The following is a 20140-nucleotide window of genomic DNA, read 5'->3' on the forward strand; positions in this document are numbered from 1 at the left end:
TAACGAGTTTTAAATGACAATGAAAGCAGATATAATGAATAAAACTACTATCATTTAACTGCATTATTACACGTATGTTAGAAATTTTCAATATCACATTATATGAATAAAGTATGTGACGTTTAACCGTTTAAACACTAAAAATTGAACTTACTTGAAAGCAGCTGCATGAAAGACAATTAATATGAAAGAAGATACGGTATGATTGCCAATGAGACAACTCTCCAAAAGAGACCGAAATGACGCAGAAATTAACAATTATAGGTCACCTAAAGGCTGTCAACAATGAGCAAAGTCCATACCGCAAAGTCCGGTATTTAAAGCCCCTAAATGTCAATGTAAAACAAATCAAATGAGAAAACTAACGTCTTATTTATATAATAAAGGTTCCCTTCAAGGGTTGGGAAGATTCCTGGTTCAATTCCCATTTCCTGTTGCTTAGTCTTTAGTTTCCTGTACTGTGTTTTGTGTGCTATTGTTTGTCTGGGTTTTTGTTTCTTCTTCATTTGCCATGCATGGTGTCGTCAGTTTATTTCTGATTTACAAGTTTAAATGTCCCTCTGGTATCATTTTCACCATCTTGTGTCAAGGATGGGCCCTAAAAGATACTGGATTGATACATGTACCTGTCGTCCCTTTATGTATTAACAACACAGAAGAAATATACATTTTGAATGTATTCAACAAACATTTAATATGTTGGATAACAAACAGAAAATTCACAAACTTTCATAAATTTATTAAGTAAAGTAAGCAAGACCAATACTGGGTCTGGACCTGTTTCAGCAGTCTTCTTTAAAACCCTTTTTGTGAACTACCAATTCACAAATTAACATAATCATTAACCAGAAAATGTACAAACATTTTAAAACATTATACTTTAAGAATTTACAAAAAATGCCTTAATAAATATCTTATTGTAATCTAATTAAAATTTATGATCCTATTTTTGCCTGATGTTTTCTATCTTTAGTAATATTAAAGTAAAGAGAAGTGGTGTGATTGCCATAACACAGCTATCACCATAGTTCAGATGAAGTAGTAGATGTATTAAAGCAATTATAGGCAATTATGCAACCGTTCAGTACAAGCTTCAACAATGAGAAAAAAGTGCCAGCCATCATGATTTCTGACAGTTGGGTCAACAAAAAATTCCTGGAGGATTAGAAAAGTATAAACTCTATTCAACCCTTATTACAATTGTGTCCCTAGATGAATTTTAATGATGTTTTTCGTAAAACCTTTTATTTTTAACAATGTTGACCACCAAACATGCAACTTTGACATCTGTCAACCACTATTCTTAAAATTATGCTTAATATACAATAAAAAGTGAGACTAACAATTTTGTCAATGAAATGAAAATCTTTTACAATAAGTGATGGTGATTTATCTAACTCTTGATTCATAGAAGTATAAATGCAGTAAATGTCAACATGTTCCTGAACCCAACTCTTGATAAAATTGAATAAAAACAGTAAATTTGCTATATGAACTGGTGTTTTAATTGGATTTGCTGCTGCTAACACAGGTAACATAACAGTAATCAAAAATATAATTTACCCAAACAATCTCTTTTAGGACATAATAAAATAAACTTCCAATAAAATACATAATATACAACAGGCATGACAGGAGTATGCAAAAAGCTAAAAATACATCAACAAGATTAGACACATAAAAAAATCTTGCCTGTTTTTGTGGTCATAATTGAATTATGTTGCAAGTGAAAAAGAGAAGTTAATGCTACAAGCATTTCAATGATCATAATTATGAGGTCAAGGTTAGAAAAAACCTTTGACAACATAGGCTGTGCAAAACTATTCTCTAATACACCTAAATGTAGTAATCCAATTGAAGTATCTCAGAAACAAACTAAATGCATACAGTAAACAGGAACGATAAAATTGAAAATGTATCACACATGAAAAGCTCCCGTCATAAAACTTTGATACTAAATTTCAGAAAGCCCTGATATTTAGTTCCTAAGAAAAATATATCAAGACATCACACAGTAAAGCTCACTCATATAAACATCAATACAAATTTCAGAAAGGTTTGTCGAAGTTCCTGAGAAAATGAGACAAACTATACATCAGTCACTGCACACATTTTTTTAAAACTAGATACCCTAATAATCATAATGATTGTGGCTAAGTTTGATTAAATTTGGTCTAGTAGTTTTAGAGAAGATTTTTGTAAAAGTTAAAAGACAACAGATGCCAAAAGATGAAATAAGCTCACTTGGCCCTTCAGCCAAGGTGACCTAAAAAGAAAGCCCTTTAACATGTTAAAAAAAATTTCCCACCTCCCTTTTTTGGAGCAATTACCCCCACACTCAATCCCAGCCTTGCCTTTGTAGTACAGAACCGTGTAGTCAATTTTAGAGAGATGCATACACTTAAACAAATGTCATTGACTGGAAACTGAGAAAAATGCTTATTTTTGGCCTCTTTGTTTGACCCCCAATTCCTGCATGTTTGGGATAATACCACTCAATTAAATCCTAGTCTTTCTTATGGTACAATGTCGTAGAGATCTATACACTTACAAACAAGTTATTGTGCGGACATTACTAAAATGCTTGTTTTTGGCCCCTAATTTCTAAACTGTTGGTACATGTATCATAACCCCGAAATGCAACTCAACCTATCTTGGTAAATAAATGTCCAGAAACATAATGTGCCTTCGGATGAAAATAATACAGACAACATCATAACATTATTCTTCAAACCCCAAAAATCTGTTGCAGTCGTACTTCAGACTTACATCATTTACACTGAATGATCACAAATACAAAATGTTGACAATAATATGTTCAACTTAATCCATAATAAGTATTGACAAATGCCAAGTTGTACAAGTGGAATAAGATTTCATTTGTTGGTAAATCAAACTAACATTATTTACACTGAATGATCACAAATACAAAATGTTGACAATATAATGTTCAACTTAATCCATAAGTATTGGCAAAACCCAAGTCGTACAAGTGAAATAAGATTTCATTTGTTGGTAAATCAGACTCACATCATTTACACTGATTAAGATCACAAATACAAAATGTTGACAATAATATATTCAACTTAATCCATAATAAGTATTGGCAAATGCCAAGTTGTACAAGTGGAATAAGATTTCATTTGTTAGTAAATCAAACTAACATCATTTACACTGAATGATCACAAATACAAAATGTTGACAATAATATGTTCAACTTAATCCATAATAAGTATTGGCAAATGCCAAGTCGTACAAGTGGAATAAGATTTCATTTGTTGGTAAATCAGACTCACATCATTTACACTGAATGATCACAAATACAAAATGTTGACAATAATATGTTCAACTTAATCCATAATAAGTATTGGCAAATGCCAAGTCGTACAAGTGGAATAAGATTTCATTTGTTGGTAAATCAGACTCACATCATTTACACTGATTAAGATCACAAATACAAAATGTTGACAATAATATGTTCAACTTAATCCATAATAAGTATTGGCAAATGCCAAGTTGTACAAGTGGAATAAGATTTCATTTGTTAGTAAATCAAACTAACATTATTTACACTGAAAGATCACAAATACAAAATGTTGACAATAATATGTTCAACTTAATCCATAATAAGTATTGGCAAATGCCAAGTCGTACAAGTGAAATAAGATTTCATTTGTTAGTAAATCAGACTCACATCATTTACACTGAATGATCACAAATACAAAATGTTGACAATAATATGTTCAACTTGATCCATAATAAGTATTGGCAAATGCCAAGTCGTACAAGTGGAATAAGATTTCATTTGTTAGTAAATCAGACTCACATCATTTACACTGAAAGATCACAAATACAAAATGTTGACAATAATATGTTCAACTTAATCCATAATAAGTATTGGCAAATGCCAAGTCGTACAAGTGAAATAAGATTTCATTTGTTGGTAAATCCTTCTCTGCTGATGGAATTGGTAAAGTAAGTCTATTTATGCAGGTGTTTGAAGTAGGCAGAAAAGAATTATATGTTTCACTCTCAGAAAAACAGATCTCTGGGCCTACTGCAAATCCAAGAATTGGTTCTTCATCAGCTCCAGTTGCAAACATTAATATACTATGCAGTGATATATTTTCTCTTCTTCCACCTGAAATAAGAATGACATTCTATAAGATTAAAATATGTTTTGAACAAAATTTCAGGTTTTTCATTATACAGAGGCAGATTTAGTGGGGGCTGGGCCCCCCTTTTTTGGAAAATATTCGGTTGCTTATATAGGGAATAACTGAAGTGTGACTTGAGTGGGCCAAATTTCTAGATCCGCCAGTGTTATACGAAAGGACTGCTACACATAATAGCAATAATAAGTAGTCAGAATTTCTCAGAAATATACAAAAAATATCATAATCTTCTTAAAATATTCAAGGTATATACAATAAATTAAGTTCAATTCAAAAGGCATGCATACAATTTTGTTCATTTAGTGTAACAGTTTACTTGTGTTGATATGTCTTTTGATTGAGTTATTTTAAAGCCATTTCGATTGATATGTTGTATAATAAAACTTCATGTTACAATGCCATTTTTTGATTGGCTATAAGACAATGTAAGAGGGTGTTAATTAACTCTATCACATGGCTGAGCGGTTGACAATTTTTTTGGAATGATGATCACCCTGGCTCTCATCCAGGCTAATCAAACATTGATAATTTGAAGGACAATGAATTGAATTTACATCGAATAATAATAAACAGCTGCACCATGAGCGCATGATACTCCCAACGTCTTGTGTGTAAGTTTTATGCAATAATCATAAAAAACTAAATATCACTAAAATAAAATTTTGAATCAAAATCAAAAAGTATACAGATCTTTAGATTAATATAACAAAGAAGTGTGTAAAGTTTTAAGCAATAATCATAAATTGTTTTTGAGATACGGCACAACATGAAAAAAAAAACCTCCCCCTTTTTTACAAAATACTCAATAACTCAAAGATGAAATTTTGAATCATCACCAAAAAGTATACAGATCTTTAGATTAATATAACAAAGACATGTGTAAAGTTTTAAGCAATAATCATAAATCGTTTTTGAGATATGGACATGTAAAAAAAACCTCCCCCTTTTTTACAAAATACTCAATAACTCAAAAATAAAATTTTGAATCATCACCAAAAAGCATACAGATATTAAGATTAATATAACTAAGAAGTGTTTAAAGTTTAAAGCCATAAACAAAAATCGTTTTTGAGTTACGGTGCGACATGTGAAAAAAACACACCCCTATTTTAGTTACAAAGTGCCATAACTCAAAAAGTTTAAATCTTATTTTCACCAAAAAGTATACAGATAATTTGACCATCATAAGAAACAACTATGTTAAGTTTCATGAAATTTGGATAAGTCGTTCTCAAGTTACGGTGCAACATGTTTACGCTGGACAGACAGACGGACGGACACCGGACATTTGTATACCATAATACGTCCCGTCAAAATTTTGACAGGCGTATAAAAACAATGCTTAATTCGATGTTTTGGATCAGATTCTATTATTTGATTGTCAAAATAAAAAAATAAAACATCTTGCTTTTCTTCTGATGATTTTTCTGATACCCCTAACATTGTTATGAACATGAAGTCATAGAAAATACTTTAAAATAAAATTCATCTGTAAATGAAAATATGGATAGGACATTTAGTATAAAAAAAATTAATAACACATAGCTGAGACGGTGATAGAGCAGATTGGTAACCCTCAAACATGTCATTTTGGGGGGCTTTATAGCTTACTGTTCGGTCTGAGCCAAGGCTATATGTTGAAGACTGTACGATAACCTGTAATGGTTTACTTTTATAAATTGTGACTTGACAGAGAGTTATCTCAATGGCACTCATACCACATATTCTTATATATTTAAGATTTAAGTTGGACCAACAGTCTCTCCTTTTTTGACTTTTTCTTACACTGGACCCTGTTCAATACTTTAATTATCAACATTCAAGACATCTCTAATGGGTGGGACCTGAGGAACCATTCAAAATTAACCTTTGTCTATATTGTGTGCATAGCAACTTTGTTCCAAAATATCACAGCCTCTCTTTTTTTTTTTTAAATAAGAAAGGTCAGGACCCCAAATTTAGAAATTCTTGAATTTGATATTGATTAATATTGTGTAAAAAAGTAGGGGGAATCAATCAAGGGAAGTTTAATGCTGATAGACTAATAATATAATAAGACCACACTTGTTAAATGTGTTCAAATTGTCCTGATACTTATTGACAAACATACATTTTCATATGTTTTTTGTAGCTCTGAAATGGTTTTTAAAATTCAGTGTGGTAAATGGTTGTAAAGATTAACTCAATCTTATAACATAAAAAGTCATAACATCTACATGTATATATTTTATTCTTACTTGATACTTCCCGAAGATATTTTGTGAACACTGAATAAACTCGAGTTTGTAAACTTCTTCTGTTGGTGCCAGGTTCACTGAAATTCGGTTTCAGCATTGTAATTGCACCTTTCAAAGTCAATATTGGTGGTTTTGTGTTAAAAAGGTGGCGAAACTGGGGAAGTGAACTTCCAATCTGTAATAAAAATCTTAGTGAAAACATCTCATGCGCAAAGATATTAGGTACAAGATTGTTAAGTAAGAGCTAAATCCTCAGTTAAAAATTTACTGGAATCCCATGCTTGCCATCATTAATAAGTAAATAACAGTTGGTTAACTGTCTAGACTACATTCCTCAGGTCATTATCCCCCATTGGTCAGATTAAATATATAAAAGTGTGTTTTTGAGTTATTTCATGAATGATCTTGCATTTAACAAATTCTATTACATTATATTAATACTCACACCAGGAATGGACATGAATACTGAGAAAAGTATCCATACAATAATATAATAATGTCTGAACATTTGACATGAATTCCAAAACCTCACCTAAGTACATTCTTAAATTACTACAATTTTTTCATGTTAACAATCCATTTTTCACTTTTCAATTTCTATAAATGACAGGCTGCTTTTTTTTTTTTTTTTATTAAATGTTAAACAAAGAAAGTTTAAACAGCCATTTTGTTTAAGGTTGGAACATTAAAAAAAAACATAACATCAAGCATCTGAATATTTCCAAATAATTTAATTTTGGATAAAACACATCTTCTGATTGGCTGAAGTTGTTTTGTTTATCATATCATATCATAGACATAATTTTGTCATGTGATCATGACATCATCAATGTTTTTTCATGACTTACGTCAGTTCAAAATGGAATTAAGATTTAAATAATAATATAAGAAATTACTGTAATAATTTTTTCTGTGTATTCGAAAATAACATAAAATATGTGGTGCACACTGTTAAATAACCTGCTACACGCATTATTCAGTGTGCACAACATTTTTTATTGCATGTTTTCATACACAGAAAAAATATTACAGTCATTCCTTAAAGGTTATGTTGTGAGTAACAGTGTTTGCTATTTAACTGGCAAATACTGAGAATCAGAAATATATATATTATTCCATAAAAATACAAAATATTAAACTTGTGACAGAAAAACACTGATAATGCATGCACTCTGATGTACAGTAGTTGTTGTTTGTTTATGTAATCTATATGTGTTTCTTGTTTCTCATTTTATATAGATTAGGTCATTGGTTTTCCTGTTTGAATTAATGGTTTTACACTAGTAATTTTGGGGTACTTTATAGCTTGTTGTTCTGTGTGAGCCAAGGCTCCATGTTGAAGGCCAAAGATTGACCTATAATGGTTTACTTTTATAAATTGTTATTTGGATGAAGAGTTGTCTCATTGGCACTCATCAAACCACATCTTCCTATTATCTATATACATGATATACAATGTGCATTCATGATTTAATGTATTTTATCATATATTTAGTTCAAAATACAGCTATTTTGTATATCTAATAAAGGTTCTTTTTTCCAGTCTGTATCACCTACCCTGTATCACATACCCCGTATCCCATGGCTTAACCCGTATCGCATGGTAAAATCCGTATCACCCCCCCCCCCCCCCCCTTTTTTTTCTTTTTTTTTTAAACTAGTCATTTTTTTTTTGTTTTTTTTTTGCTTAAGATTTTTTTTTCTAAAAATAGGTCAATTTTTTGAATTACGTCATTGTTTGGTATGTAACGTCACGAACGTCACGAACATCAAGTTTTTACAATAAATTTTTTGGCACACTAAATGCAACTATAAAAAATACAAAACACTCAAATATATACAAAAATAAACAAAATATTTTCAAAATAACAGATTGTAAGGTAACCTAGGTGCTTCGTATAAATAATTGAGCAGTTATTTTAAAGCTTTGAAACAAGACAAAAGCAGAACTGAAGGTAACCAATTGCTATGGATCAGAAAACAGTTCATATAATATAAAACTCTTCTGTTGAAATATATGATAAAGCGTATAATACATGGCAAAATCCGTATCACCCTCGACCAATATCATCCCTCGGGCTGATATTGATGTCTCGGGATGATACGACATATGATACGGATTTTGCCATGTATTATTCTCTATGTTATTAGGTCAAACATTGTTAATCTTTTGATTTGAATACTTGGATTAGTAGTACTAATAAGGTGGCTTGTGGGTACCAAAATTTCAGCTAAAAACTAAACCTTTATTTTTTCATTACAAAATTTATTTATTACACTGTTTGTTATTTATACTTTATGATATGGTTCAAAAATCACCCCCAAAAAACGATTCCGTTTAGCTTCAGATGACTTTTAAAATGTTGATATCATTGAAAAAGCTCCAAATTATCTCCCTTTAGTGCAAAAATGCCATTTTTTGGCATTAAATTTGGAGTATCTTTTTAAATTCATTGGTGACCTATATTTTTTATTATTGTTTTCAAATAAGCTGTACATAAACTAAATAACTGTAAAATCTAAGCGATTTCTGTAATTAGTTATTCTTTTATTTCTCCTATTAACCCAACAGAGAAAAAGGACATTAACAAAAATGTATGCTTCTTTGGGAGGCAGATTGTGAGCTTAATTGAACAGTGACCCCATTTCTATAATTCATTTATCAAGTATATGATAAAGTTTATTTATAAAAAAAATATAGCGAAATCCTATATTAGAAAAAAATAAAATTTGTACCCTGAGGAGTCCCCTTAAACTCTCGTTCACATTTACATTAATTTCTATATATATTGTACCAGTAGGCTGTGTACACAGTATCACAATTCTTAAAACTGTTTTCTTATAGCAGATATAATGTTTACCTTGTAAAGTCCTAAACTGTCTAGTCCTTTTCTTAAATTCAGAACTACCAAACTTGGACTGCTACTTTCAAACAGCTCATCAACAAGAGAAAAATCCAAAAACTGTGGTATCTTTCCATTCTGTAACATTGAAAGAGCTGAAAAAATACATTTATTAAAGTTACTAAATTTGAACATACATGATACAACTGTATCTTCACTGAGAAAACTATAAAGGAAACAGCTGCATGGTTGTAACAAGAGATGCTCTAAGAATTTAATTGTTACTGCTTTATCACATGATAAAATGAAGATTTATGCAAAATAAAAATAAAATGAAGTTCATGCAAAATTGTGATTGAATATTAATTGTTCAAGCAAACCAAATTGTTCAACTGGTAAGCTGAATTTTAAGCAACTGCTATAAGAAGACCAGTGTAGTGAAAATAGTACTGCAATGAATATAATACAGCATACTCACATTAAAGTATATGTTAAGCATGTTAAGTCTGCCAATTGATATTTTATCCTGTGTTTTCTATGTTGTAATGGTATGCTATTGTTTCAGAAAAAGGGAGAAGGTTTGGATCCATTAAAACGTTGAATCCTGGTACGAATGTTTGCACATGTTCTAAGTCAGGGATCTGATGTACAGTAGTTGTCTTTTGTTTATGTAATATATACGTGTTTCTCGTTTCTTGTTTTTTTATATATAGATTATATCATTTGTTTTCCCGTTTGAATGGTTTTACACTATTAATTATGGGGCCCTTTATAGCTTGATGTTCGGTGTGAGCCAAGGCTCCGTGTTGAAGGCTGTACATTGACCTATAATGGTTTACCTTTTTTTTAAATTGTTATTTGGATGGAGAGTTGTCTCATTGGCACTCACACCACATCTTCCTATATCTAAGTTACAATTTTATGTTGTGGGGAGATAATTCATACCTAAAATCTTTCCTATGGTTTCATAGTCCTCCATTTTTGCAAATGGTCTAACGGGCTCGAAATATTTCTCTTTAATTTCTCTAAGGATTAACCGAAAAAATTCTTTCCTGGGTCCACCGCTGTCAACTGCATTCTGCAAGTTTTGAAAAGATAATATATATGAAAATTAGTACTAATAAATATCAAGGTACATAACATTTATTTTTATAATTGAAAAACAAGAACTTTTTACATGTAAATAATAAGTATCTGATTCAAAATTAATTCAGTACTGTATATCCGCTGGTGTTAAATTTCAAGATTTTCAATTTCATTGAATAAGGTGTACAAAATATTTTGGCGGTTATTATTTTGGCAGATTCAAACCTTTTATCAATACATTTGCATGTGCACTTTTAAATTGGGGGAATTTATTTTGGGCCTTTTTATGCCCCATCTACGATAGTAGATGGGCATTATGTTTTCTGGTCTGTGGCTCCGGTCGTCTGTTAGTTAATTCGTTCTTTCGTCCGTCTGTTCGTTCGCTTCAGGTTAAAGTTTTTGGTGAAGGTAGTTTTTGATGAAGCTGAGGTCAAATCAACTTGAAACTCAGTATTTAAGTATAATCTTCCTAATTTTAATGCCAAATTAGATTTTTGCCCTATTTCACAATCCATGGAACATGAACAATTATTGAGTGGGGCATCTGTGTACTTTGGACACATTCTTGTTTTCTATCTGCGAAGATCAGCTGAAAATGTAACACACTATACATGTACAGTAAACAAGTTGGAGCAAAAATGAAGGTGACCTTTACTATATAGTTCTCATTTTATAAAAATGTGATTCCTTGTCACAATGTTACCTGTTAAAGAATGTATGCCATAATTTAAGTATATATATAGTTGTACATGTACTATATAAACAAGTCTAAATTGAAAACTACATTCAAACCTATGAATCATTGATTGCATAGGATAAAAACCGCAATTTTTATGTGTATGCTTGGCAGATAAATCCCAATGACGGGTACCTTCAGTTTCTGTAAAAGAAGTTTTAATTAAAGCCCAATTGGGTTTAAAAATGATCCAGTTTTGTCTTGTTGACAAGGAAGAGGATGTTTTAGCCAGTCTGCCATTGGTGATTGCAAAATAAAATTGATATGTAACAAAACGGATCTTAATATAAATTTAAAATCAAACAGAAAACAATTAACTTGTGCCCACCATGTTATGCCACAAACAAGGTGTCAATATTTTTTGTTTTTACACCAGATCCGGATTTCGACAATAAATGTTCTACTATATATATATATCAGGAAGCTTAGATTCATAGCTCCTTAATGAGAGAAAAATTGAAGCTATGTACATGTACATGTAACCACAGCTCTGTAGTGGCGAATTGAGAGCAAGCAACCAATCTATAGAAAAATAACCCCCACTTTGTATTTGCTGACTCCTTTCAGTTCTTGGCAGACTGTGCAAAACAAAGAAACTAGTTAGGGTTGTTTCTTGGGTGGTGCTCAATTGAAATTTGTTTTATAAACTATGCATATATCAGAAATCTATTCATTCAGGCCAATATAAGAAATATTTGATGAAATCAAAAACAGTTGCCAAGTATATGTGATATCAATACCATACATGTAAATTAATGAACTGATGTGAACACAGAACACTGTATGACCTACCTCGCCGTAAAACTGTACCTCTAATGTAGGACGTAAGTCTGTTAATGCTCCTACTTCATCAAAGGCAGTTTCAATTAACTCTTGTCTGTTCACAGAAATAAAATTTGTGTCTCCATCTGTGGGTGTTTCTATACTTGAAATTTCCAATTCCCTACCAGTTACTATATTCTTTTGTAAATAGCGCAAGATGTCTACGGGGTCATTAATACTGTTTTCTATAAGGTAGTTAAGGCAATTGTTAATAAGTGTTATAATATTTGATTCATCTGTCATCAAGTTATCTACAGGGTCCACATTGATAGCTGATGAACTGTCATCTCTAGATTGGAGAAAGACATCATCAATAGGAATAACATCATTAACTTCCTTTCCATCAAGACTGCTTTGATATGTCGAGGACACTATTATGCTTTCTATAATTGTTTCATTGTTTCTGTTTACAGAAGATCCACTGTTATTGTTAGATGACTCAACTTGTTCCATATTTTCCATGATATTGTCTGGTATCTTTTCAATTTGGATTTCATCAGTTTCTTCAACATTTGTTTCAGTAATATGTGGATCATATAGCTCTGAGTCAGACTCATTAGAAAGATCTTTTTCATGACACAGTTTTACATGTTTTCTTAGTTCATGTATACTGAAGCTGTCTCCACAACTTTTACAAGCTTCCCTTTTTTCTATATGAGTACTCTGAACTGTTGACTGTGTACTTAAGTTTATTTGTATAGGCCTTAGGTATATTTTACCTTGACTTCCAAGCGTGGCCTTCAGATCACGGACTGTCCATGGACAGTCAACTAATTCTAACTCTCTGCAATTTTGTCTGCATCTTAATAGTTCAAACCCTCCAATACCTTGTAATTGGTAAAACCCAGTTTCATTTTCCGATATTTTAGCCAAAACATCTTCTTCCTTGTCTTCTAGACAAAACTGGATCCTTTTAAAACCCAATTGGGCTTTAATTAAAACTTCTTTTTCAGAAACGGAAGGTACCCGTCCTTGGGATTTGTCTGCCATGCAGATAAATGTTCCCGTCCATGTTTTCTCCTTACTTTTTTTCTGATTTCTAGGCAGGTTTTTGGCTATATTACTTTTCCCCGAACCAGAAGAAAACAGTAATGACCGCTCCCTTCGGATTCTATCAAGAAGACTTCTTGGTGTGGAGCCTTTAAAGACAAAAGAGTATTAATGTTCAAGTGTTATTAAATCAGCAAACTTTTAATTATTTTTATATGAGAATTTGATTATTTAACAATTTTTTTTTTTTCAATTCAAAGTTTTATTGCCATATAAATTTTTCAGTTTGTGACATATTTAACAAATACAAAAATTCTAAGGGCAATAATTCCTATTAACCCTTTCCTCCATAATATTGCCTTTTGACGCCACCCCCTTTACTCCATAATGAAGCCTTTTGGCGGCTGTATAGTACCTCAGTTGTAACGCTTTGATTTATATGAAATGTCTGCACCAGTCGTCTTAATAAAATTTGTTTCTAATGTGACAAGGAGAATATCTGACTAAAGTTAATTTAATGAAATATTTTTTCCTAAGGCATTCATATTTAAAGAATATTTCCAGCATTTTATTGCAAAACCTGTGAAAGTCAAGTATGCATAAAAAATATTTTTATTGAAAAAGGATTAAGGGGTCAATTGACAATTTCAGTTATATTGATTTTTTTTGTAGATCTATGAATCTTACTTTGCTGGACATTGTAACAGTTGCTGTTCAGTTTTTTTCTTTCTGTAACAATATTCAAGATAATAACACACAACTGCCAATTTCCTTTAAAATTACCAATTTCGGGGCAGCTGTGAAGCAAAATATTGTCCTATGAAATATTGTACCACAAGACAATATTTCATAACTATGTATCATGAAATATTGTCCTCGTCTATGGAAAAATGTCCAGAGAAGGACAAATTTTCATAGTGAAATATGTATATATAGACAATATAGTGTCTGTATAAAGACAATATTTCACAGATGAATACTATGAAATTTTGTCCTGTTAAAGGGAGGTTATATTTTGGTTTTATTTTGTGAGATAATTGAGACAATATTTCATAGACAGATTGTCATGGAATTTTGTCTCATGAAGGGAGGTATTAACATATATTCATGTTAGAGAAGGTATATATATAGGATTTTTTTTTAGTATATAATTACAAAAAAAGTGATAGTCAATACATTACTTATACTTGTACAGTTAGGACATTGTACATGTTGTAAGTAACAATTAAACATACAATGGAGAGCTGTCTCATTGGCACTCATACCACATCTTCCTATATCTATTTGAAACTCACTTTTAGTAATAATATAAATTCCCAACTATGCAAAATCATTTTACTTATAAATCTAAAAATGTACATGATGCATGCTGTGTTCTTTTTCTAATTGTGTAATAATTCATTAATTTTTTTTTTGTGTAAACCGGAAATTCTTATGTCCATTGTAATGCCTAAATAATTTCCGGGAAACAGTCTCCGTGAAAATTTTTACAATTAGACCAAACTTGCAGGGTTGGATCCAAGATTTTTGAAAGAGGGGGCGTAGTTCTTAAAGATCGTGGACTTATTTTGGGTTAAAAAACATTAAATAAGTGTAGATGGTTCCTGACGTGGAGCATGTATATTTTATAGTTGCTGTAAAGTTGCTGTAAAGTTGCTGTAAAGTGTAAGGGTTGTGCTTTTTTAAATGATATATTCTCCCTTATAATTGTCTATCATATAATGATAATATGGATCCAAAGCTATATGTACTAATATATTTGATGTGTGACTTGTCAGTAAAAAGTAGACCTGGAAAATTTTCTTTGTTTGTTAGTTAGCATAACCAGTAAACCTCACATATTTCTTGTTGATATACTCTGGGCTATTTGATGAAATTTAAGTTAATAAAGACAAACAAGCAATTATTATTTTCGTAATGTTTGGTTGATATATTTCACACAACAAAAATAAGAGAATCAAGGGGTTCCAGATCAACCATTTTAAGACTACGAATGAGTATGAAATAACAAGGATTTTACAAATGACTGTCCACAAATGGAGACATAAAGGCCACAACCAGCAGGCAGATCGCAGTCTGGTTTTGAAAAAAAGTATTCAATATACATGTATCAAGTCGGCAAAACAGAGATTCCAGTCAGTACAAAACAATACGCCCGTCTTTTATTCATTATGTTTATTTAATGGTAATTAATTCTGTTGTTTCTAATAGGAAAAAAGTGGACAAGATTATTGTTTTCAATCGGACAGAATTTTTGTTTAAGGCAAAAATCAGAGTCAGATTTTTTTCTCTGAATATCTGACTGCCTCCTCAAATCAAATGGTTCATACCTTAAACTTTATATAAGTTTATAGCTTATACTGACTGGGGATCATCATTCAGCTATGTTATTTAAACATAGGGTGGGGCGCTTACATTCAAACATGTTGCCAGGTTGCGTAGGTAAATGATATTGCTGTGGAACTTTTTTCATGAGAGTGTATATAATAGCCATTACTTTCTGTTTTGAGGGATTGTGAAATACATGTAGAAGTCAATAGTGACACATTCTTGCACAATCCTGTGTCACTTTAAAGGTGTCATGATTGTCATCCTTAGCCTTAGCAATGTGTTACTCTAATTTAAATTTTGAAATGACAGAGTGATGGTTTTTTTTCAACGCATTTGTCAACTCCACCATAGCAAATCTGATGACTCTGACATAATCAGTGAAAAGTATTTTATAAGTAAAAAATTGTTACATAAAGATTAAATACACGGGAAATGGCAATTAAAAGTCCACAAAGGCTGGTCTGATCACTCACTTTACCAACAAAAAAAATGACTAGCAAAAAAGGGGGTGTTTACCCCCTCTACGCCCCCTCCAGATCTGCCACTGACTTGTCATAGTTTCAACATTTGGTATAATTAACAACAAGAATATGCACAAGTTCCAGGGAGAGAGAATAACATTTTCCATCTAGAGCATAGGGGTGGGGATGGGAGCTTTAATTTATAACAAGAGTGCACACGCTGAAATGTCTCGTCTTCTTTAATAATCATTGATATTATGTTGATAGACCTAAATATAAAGCTTTATTACAACTGTCACATTAACTCAACATTGATCAGTGAACCATGAAAATGAGGTCAAGGTTAGATGAACCATGCAAGGCAGACATGTACAGCTAACAATTCTTCAATACAACAAATATAGTTGGCTTATTGCTTATAAATTAGGAAAAACAGACCAATCCACACACACACTTAACTCTTTATAGCAATGGACCATGAAAATAAGGTCAAGGTCAAATAAACCTGCCTAACAGACATACAGATAATAAAATATTTCCATACACCAAATATAGTTGACCTAATGCAAAGTATTAAAAAAATAGACCAAACTCAAAAACTTAACCTAGACCACTGAACAATGAAAATGAGGTCAAGGTCAGATGATACATGTCAGCTAGACATGTACACCTTAGTTACAATGAATCATTCCATACACCAAATATAGTAGACCTATTGCATATATAGTATGAGAAAAACAGACCAAACACAAAAACTTAACTTTAACCACTGAACCATGAAAATGAGGTCAAGGTCAGATGACAACTGCCAGTCAAGACATTTACACCTTACAGTCCTTCCATACAGCAAATATACTAGACCTATTGCTTATAGTATCTGAGATATGGACTTGACCACCAAAACTTTACCTTGTTCATTGATCCATGAAATGAGGTCGAGGTCAAGTGAAAACTGTCTGACAGGCATGAGGACCTTGCAAGGAACGCATATACCAAATATAGTACAAAAGCGTATCCAATTTCTTATAATAAGACTATTAAGAGAGAATTTAACATTACAAAAATTCTTAACTTTTATTTCAAGTAGTCACTGAACCATGAAAATGAGTTCAAGAACATTGGACATGTGACTGACGGAAAGTTTGTAACATGAGGCATCTATATACAAAGAATGAAGCATCAAGGTCTTCTACCTTCTAAAATATAAAGCTTTTAAGAAGTAAGCTAATGCCGCCGCTGGATCACTATCCCTATGTTGAGCTTTCTGCAACAACAGTTGCAGGCTAAACAAAAATGTACCCCCTCCCCACCTTTCATACATGTATATAAAAGATATGGATCTGCAACTGGACATGCTGAAAGATGAAAGTTAACTTTATAATTAATATTATGTGCAGATTTATACAAGTTTTAGGGACCTAACCAAATTGCAGTTCCATTAGATACTGTGCCCCCTGCATTTTTTCTCTGACATTTTAAGTCGTCATAATTATTCTGACCAGTTAAACTACCAATACATTTGTTTCTGCCCTGAGTAGTTTGCTGTTCCTTGTAAGCTACATGTATTGCTTTGTGTTGAAGGCCTTACTTAATTAATTGTTAATTTTAAAAAGAACATTGTCCTCAGCAGTGGTTGAGCCAGAACTTTACATAAAAAGGGGCTGCTCTAGTCATGCTCTAGTGATTCCCTTTATTATCAACCAAATTTTTCCCCACAAAAAGGGGTCGGGCTCCCCTTGGCCTTGGATCTATCAATGCTTGGTCTTTGAGGGAGTGTTGTCTAAGACTCTCATTGGCTGTCGCTGTCACGGAATAAAAGTTCCTTCATAATATAAGTTCCAAATGGAAAAACTATGCAACTCCTACCATATCTACAAATTATTCTTATCAATGCATTTTTTGTGTATTTGTTTTATAGTTCACTAATACAGGGAAACTGAGACTACTATAGTAGTCTCAGAGGGAAACCATAGATATATATATGTTTCGGGGGGGGGGGGGCTAAAGTATAGACTTTTGACAAGTTTTGTCAATTATAAATCATCTCCGACTCTATTTACACAGCGTTTTTACTCCCAATTGATACTCCTTTATCTTGAATTTACCTGAAGTAGAACCTGAAGCCTGAGGACTTGAAATTGAATGAGCCACGGGCAGTTCTGTGTTTTGACTGTTAAGTTTTTCTTTCAGGCGTATTCGGTCGCCTATGGTTCCAACACCCAAAGCACTGAGTTCTTCGTCAGACAATTTTTTGGCAAGATCGAAATTAATTTTATGTTCAATAAATCTTTGGGAAATAGTCCCAAGACCAAGTTCAAACAAAACCGCCTGTATACTTTTTTCAGCCATTTCTTTTCGGTGTACCATGTGCTCGTGAATGAAAAATAGACCGGCTCGGTCCGGAAATATCCGATGAAATTTCCGAAGTTTACCGAATCATCTCATCATACATCAATCTCATCATACATTAATCTCATCATACATCAATCTCATTATCATCACCGATCATCATCTTCATCAACAAAAAACGTATAATGTTGTGAGCACTGCATATAATGTTGTGAACACTTAATATAATGTTGTGAACACTTAATATAATGTTGTGAGCACTTAATATAATGTTGTAAGCACTTAATATAATGCTGTGAGCACTGCATATAATGTTGTGACCACTGCATATAATGCTGTGAACACTTCATATAATGTTGTGATCACTGTATATAATGTTGTGAGTACTGCGTATAATGTTGTGAACACTGCATATAATGTTGTGAACACTGCAATAATGTTGTGAACACTGCATATAATGTTGTGACCACTGCATATAATGCTGTGAACACTTTATATAATGTTGTGATCACTGTATATAATGTTGTGAGCACTGCGTATAATGTTGTGAACACTGCATATAATGCTGTGAACACTGCATATAATGCTGTGAGCACTGCATATAATGCTGTGATCACTTCATATAATGTTGTGAGCACTACATATAATGCTGTGATCACTTCATATAATGCTGTGAACACTGCGTATAATGCTGATTATTAACATAAGGCAGTCGTGGCGTTCCATACAATTCCACGGCAACAGTGTTTGCTTAAGTTCATTTTCCGTCATTGCGTCACGGTGTAAATTTCTATATTTATGTTCGCGAAAATTATTCAACCTTGCTTGATTTAAAAATAAAATGTCATAGTATTACCATTAACATATTTTTCGCTCAACTAAGTATTTAGAATTTCGTGGGAGGAGATATAAAAACCCCAATTAAAACGAACTATGTTTTACAAAACAATAACAAAGTCACTACAAAAATGAAGGACCAATATCACTGTATAATAAGAAAAAGAAGATATGGCATGATTGCTAATGAGTCAAATCTCCACAAGAGAACAAATGACACAGAAATTAACTACTATAGGTCACTGTATGGTCTTCAACAATGAGCAAAGCCTATACTGCAGAGTCAGCGATAAAAGGTAATAAAACAATTCAGTAAACGAGAAAAATAACGGCCTCATTTATGAACAAAAAAATGAACGAAAAACAAATATGTAATATAGGAAACAACAACAACCACTGAATAACAGGCTCCTGATTTGAAACAGGTACATAGATACAGAATGTGGCAGGGTAAAACATGTTAGCGGGATCCCAACCATCCCCTGAACTTGGACATAAGTGTAACAGTTCAACATAAAACGAACTGTGAAAATCAGTTGAAAAAGGCTTAACCCATCAGATGTAATTAGAAAAAAACATCTTATACATCTAATGAAAACACAGAGTGGCCGTGGCCGGGTACTTGTACACCCGGCAAAGCAGAAATACACTAAGAACAGGTCTGAGAGTACTCGCAGTAACTTACCGCTAGTTCAAAGCCACTCTTAGACCAAATTATCTATCAGTAAACATCCAACATCTAATGGATTTAGTATAAAGACGTCATAAACAGTATTGTACTATTTCAACCCAGGGTCATATACCACAACGCAGAGTCCCCGAATATTTACTCGTAATTAAAATCAACAGCATCCCGTCACAATTCAATGATTTGTGCGTTTACTCAGACCTTCTAACAGCATAATTCCGTATTTAGTAAACTAGTAAACCTTTGTTTTGACAGATGTTGGCAGATTTGAAGAATCTATATTAAAAAGTGATAAAAACCTTTTGTCAAAGCCCCAAATTCTGAAACTGCTAGTCGTTTAAATAAAAATTTAGTCGTTCAAAGTTAATGTATTGTTCGCTATGTCAAATAGACTTCCACAGGACGAAAGTTGGAAATATTTGAGATAAGACGTATAAATGTAGTAACATATATATTTCGGTAAGACGAAATGAATTGTTATACATAAATCAGACAGCAGTAAAACTAAACTTTTGTCACTAAACCTCTCAAAACAGGTCAAACTTGACATAAACATGTTCGGAGTGCTGACGTTGTCTCTGTTTG

The 20140-nt window shown here is 32.2% G+C and overlaps 1 protein-coding gene across 1 annotated transcript; it reads right to left on the reverse strand.

Moving 5' to 3' along the window:
* Window positions 1–3187: 3187 nt before the first annotated feature.
* Window positions 3188–18030, reverse strand: LOC134684725 (uncharacterized). The gene is made up of 6 exons (XM_063544033.1): window positions 17787–18030; window positions 11870–13038; window positions 10201–10333; window positions 9274–9410; window positions 6413–6587; window positions 3188–4141 (listed from the first exon to the last, which is right to left on the reverse strand). The coding sequence occupies exons 1-6, from the start codon at window positions 18028–18030 to the stop codon at window positions 3876–3878; spliced, it is 2124 nt and encodes a 707-aa protein (XP_063400103.1). The 3' UTR covers window positions 3188–3875.
* Between the last annotated feature and the right edge of the window lie 2110 nt (window positions 18031–20140).

Source organism: Mytilus trossulus, chromosome 9 (genome assembly GCF_036588685.1).
Source record: "Mytilus trossulus isolate FHL-02 chromosome 9, PNRI_Mtr1.1.1.hap1, whole genome shotgun sequence".
NCBI lineage: Eukaryota > Metazoa > Mollusca > Bivalvia > Mytilida > Mytilidae > Mytilus > Mytilus trossulus.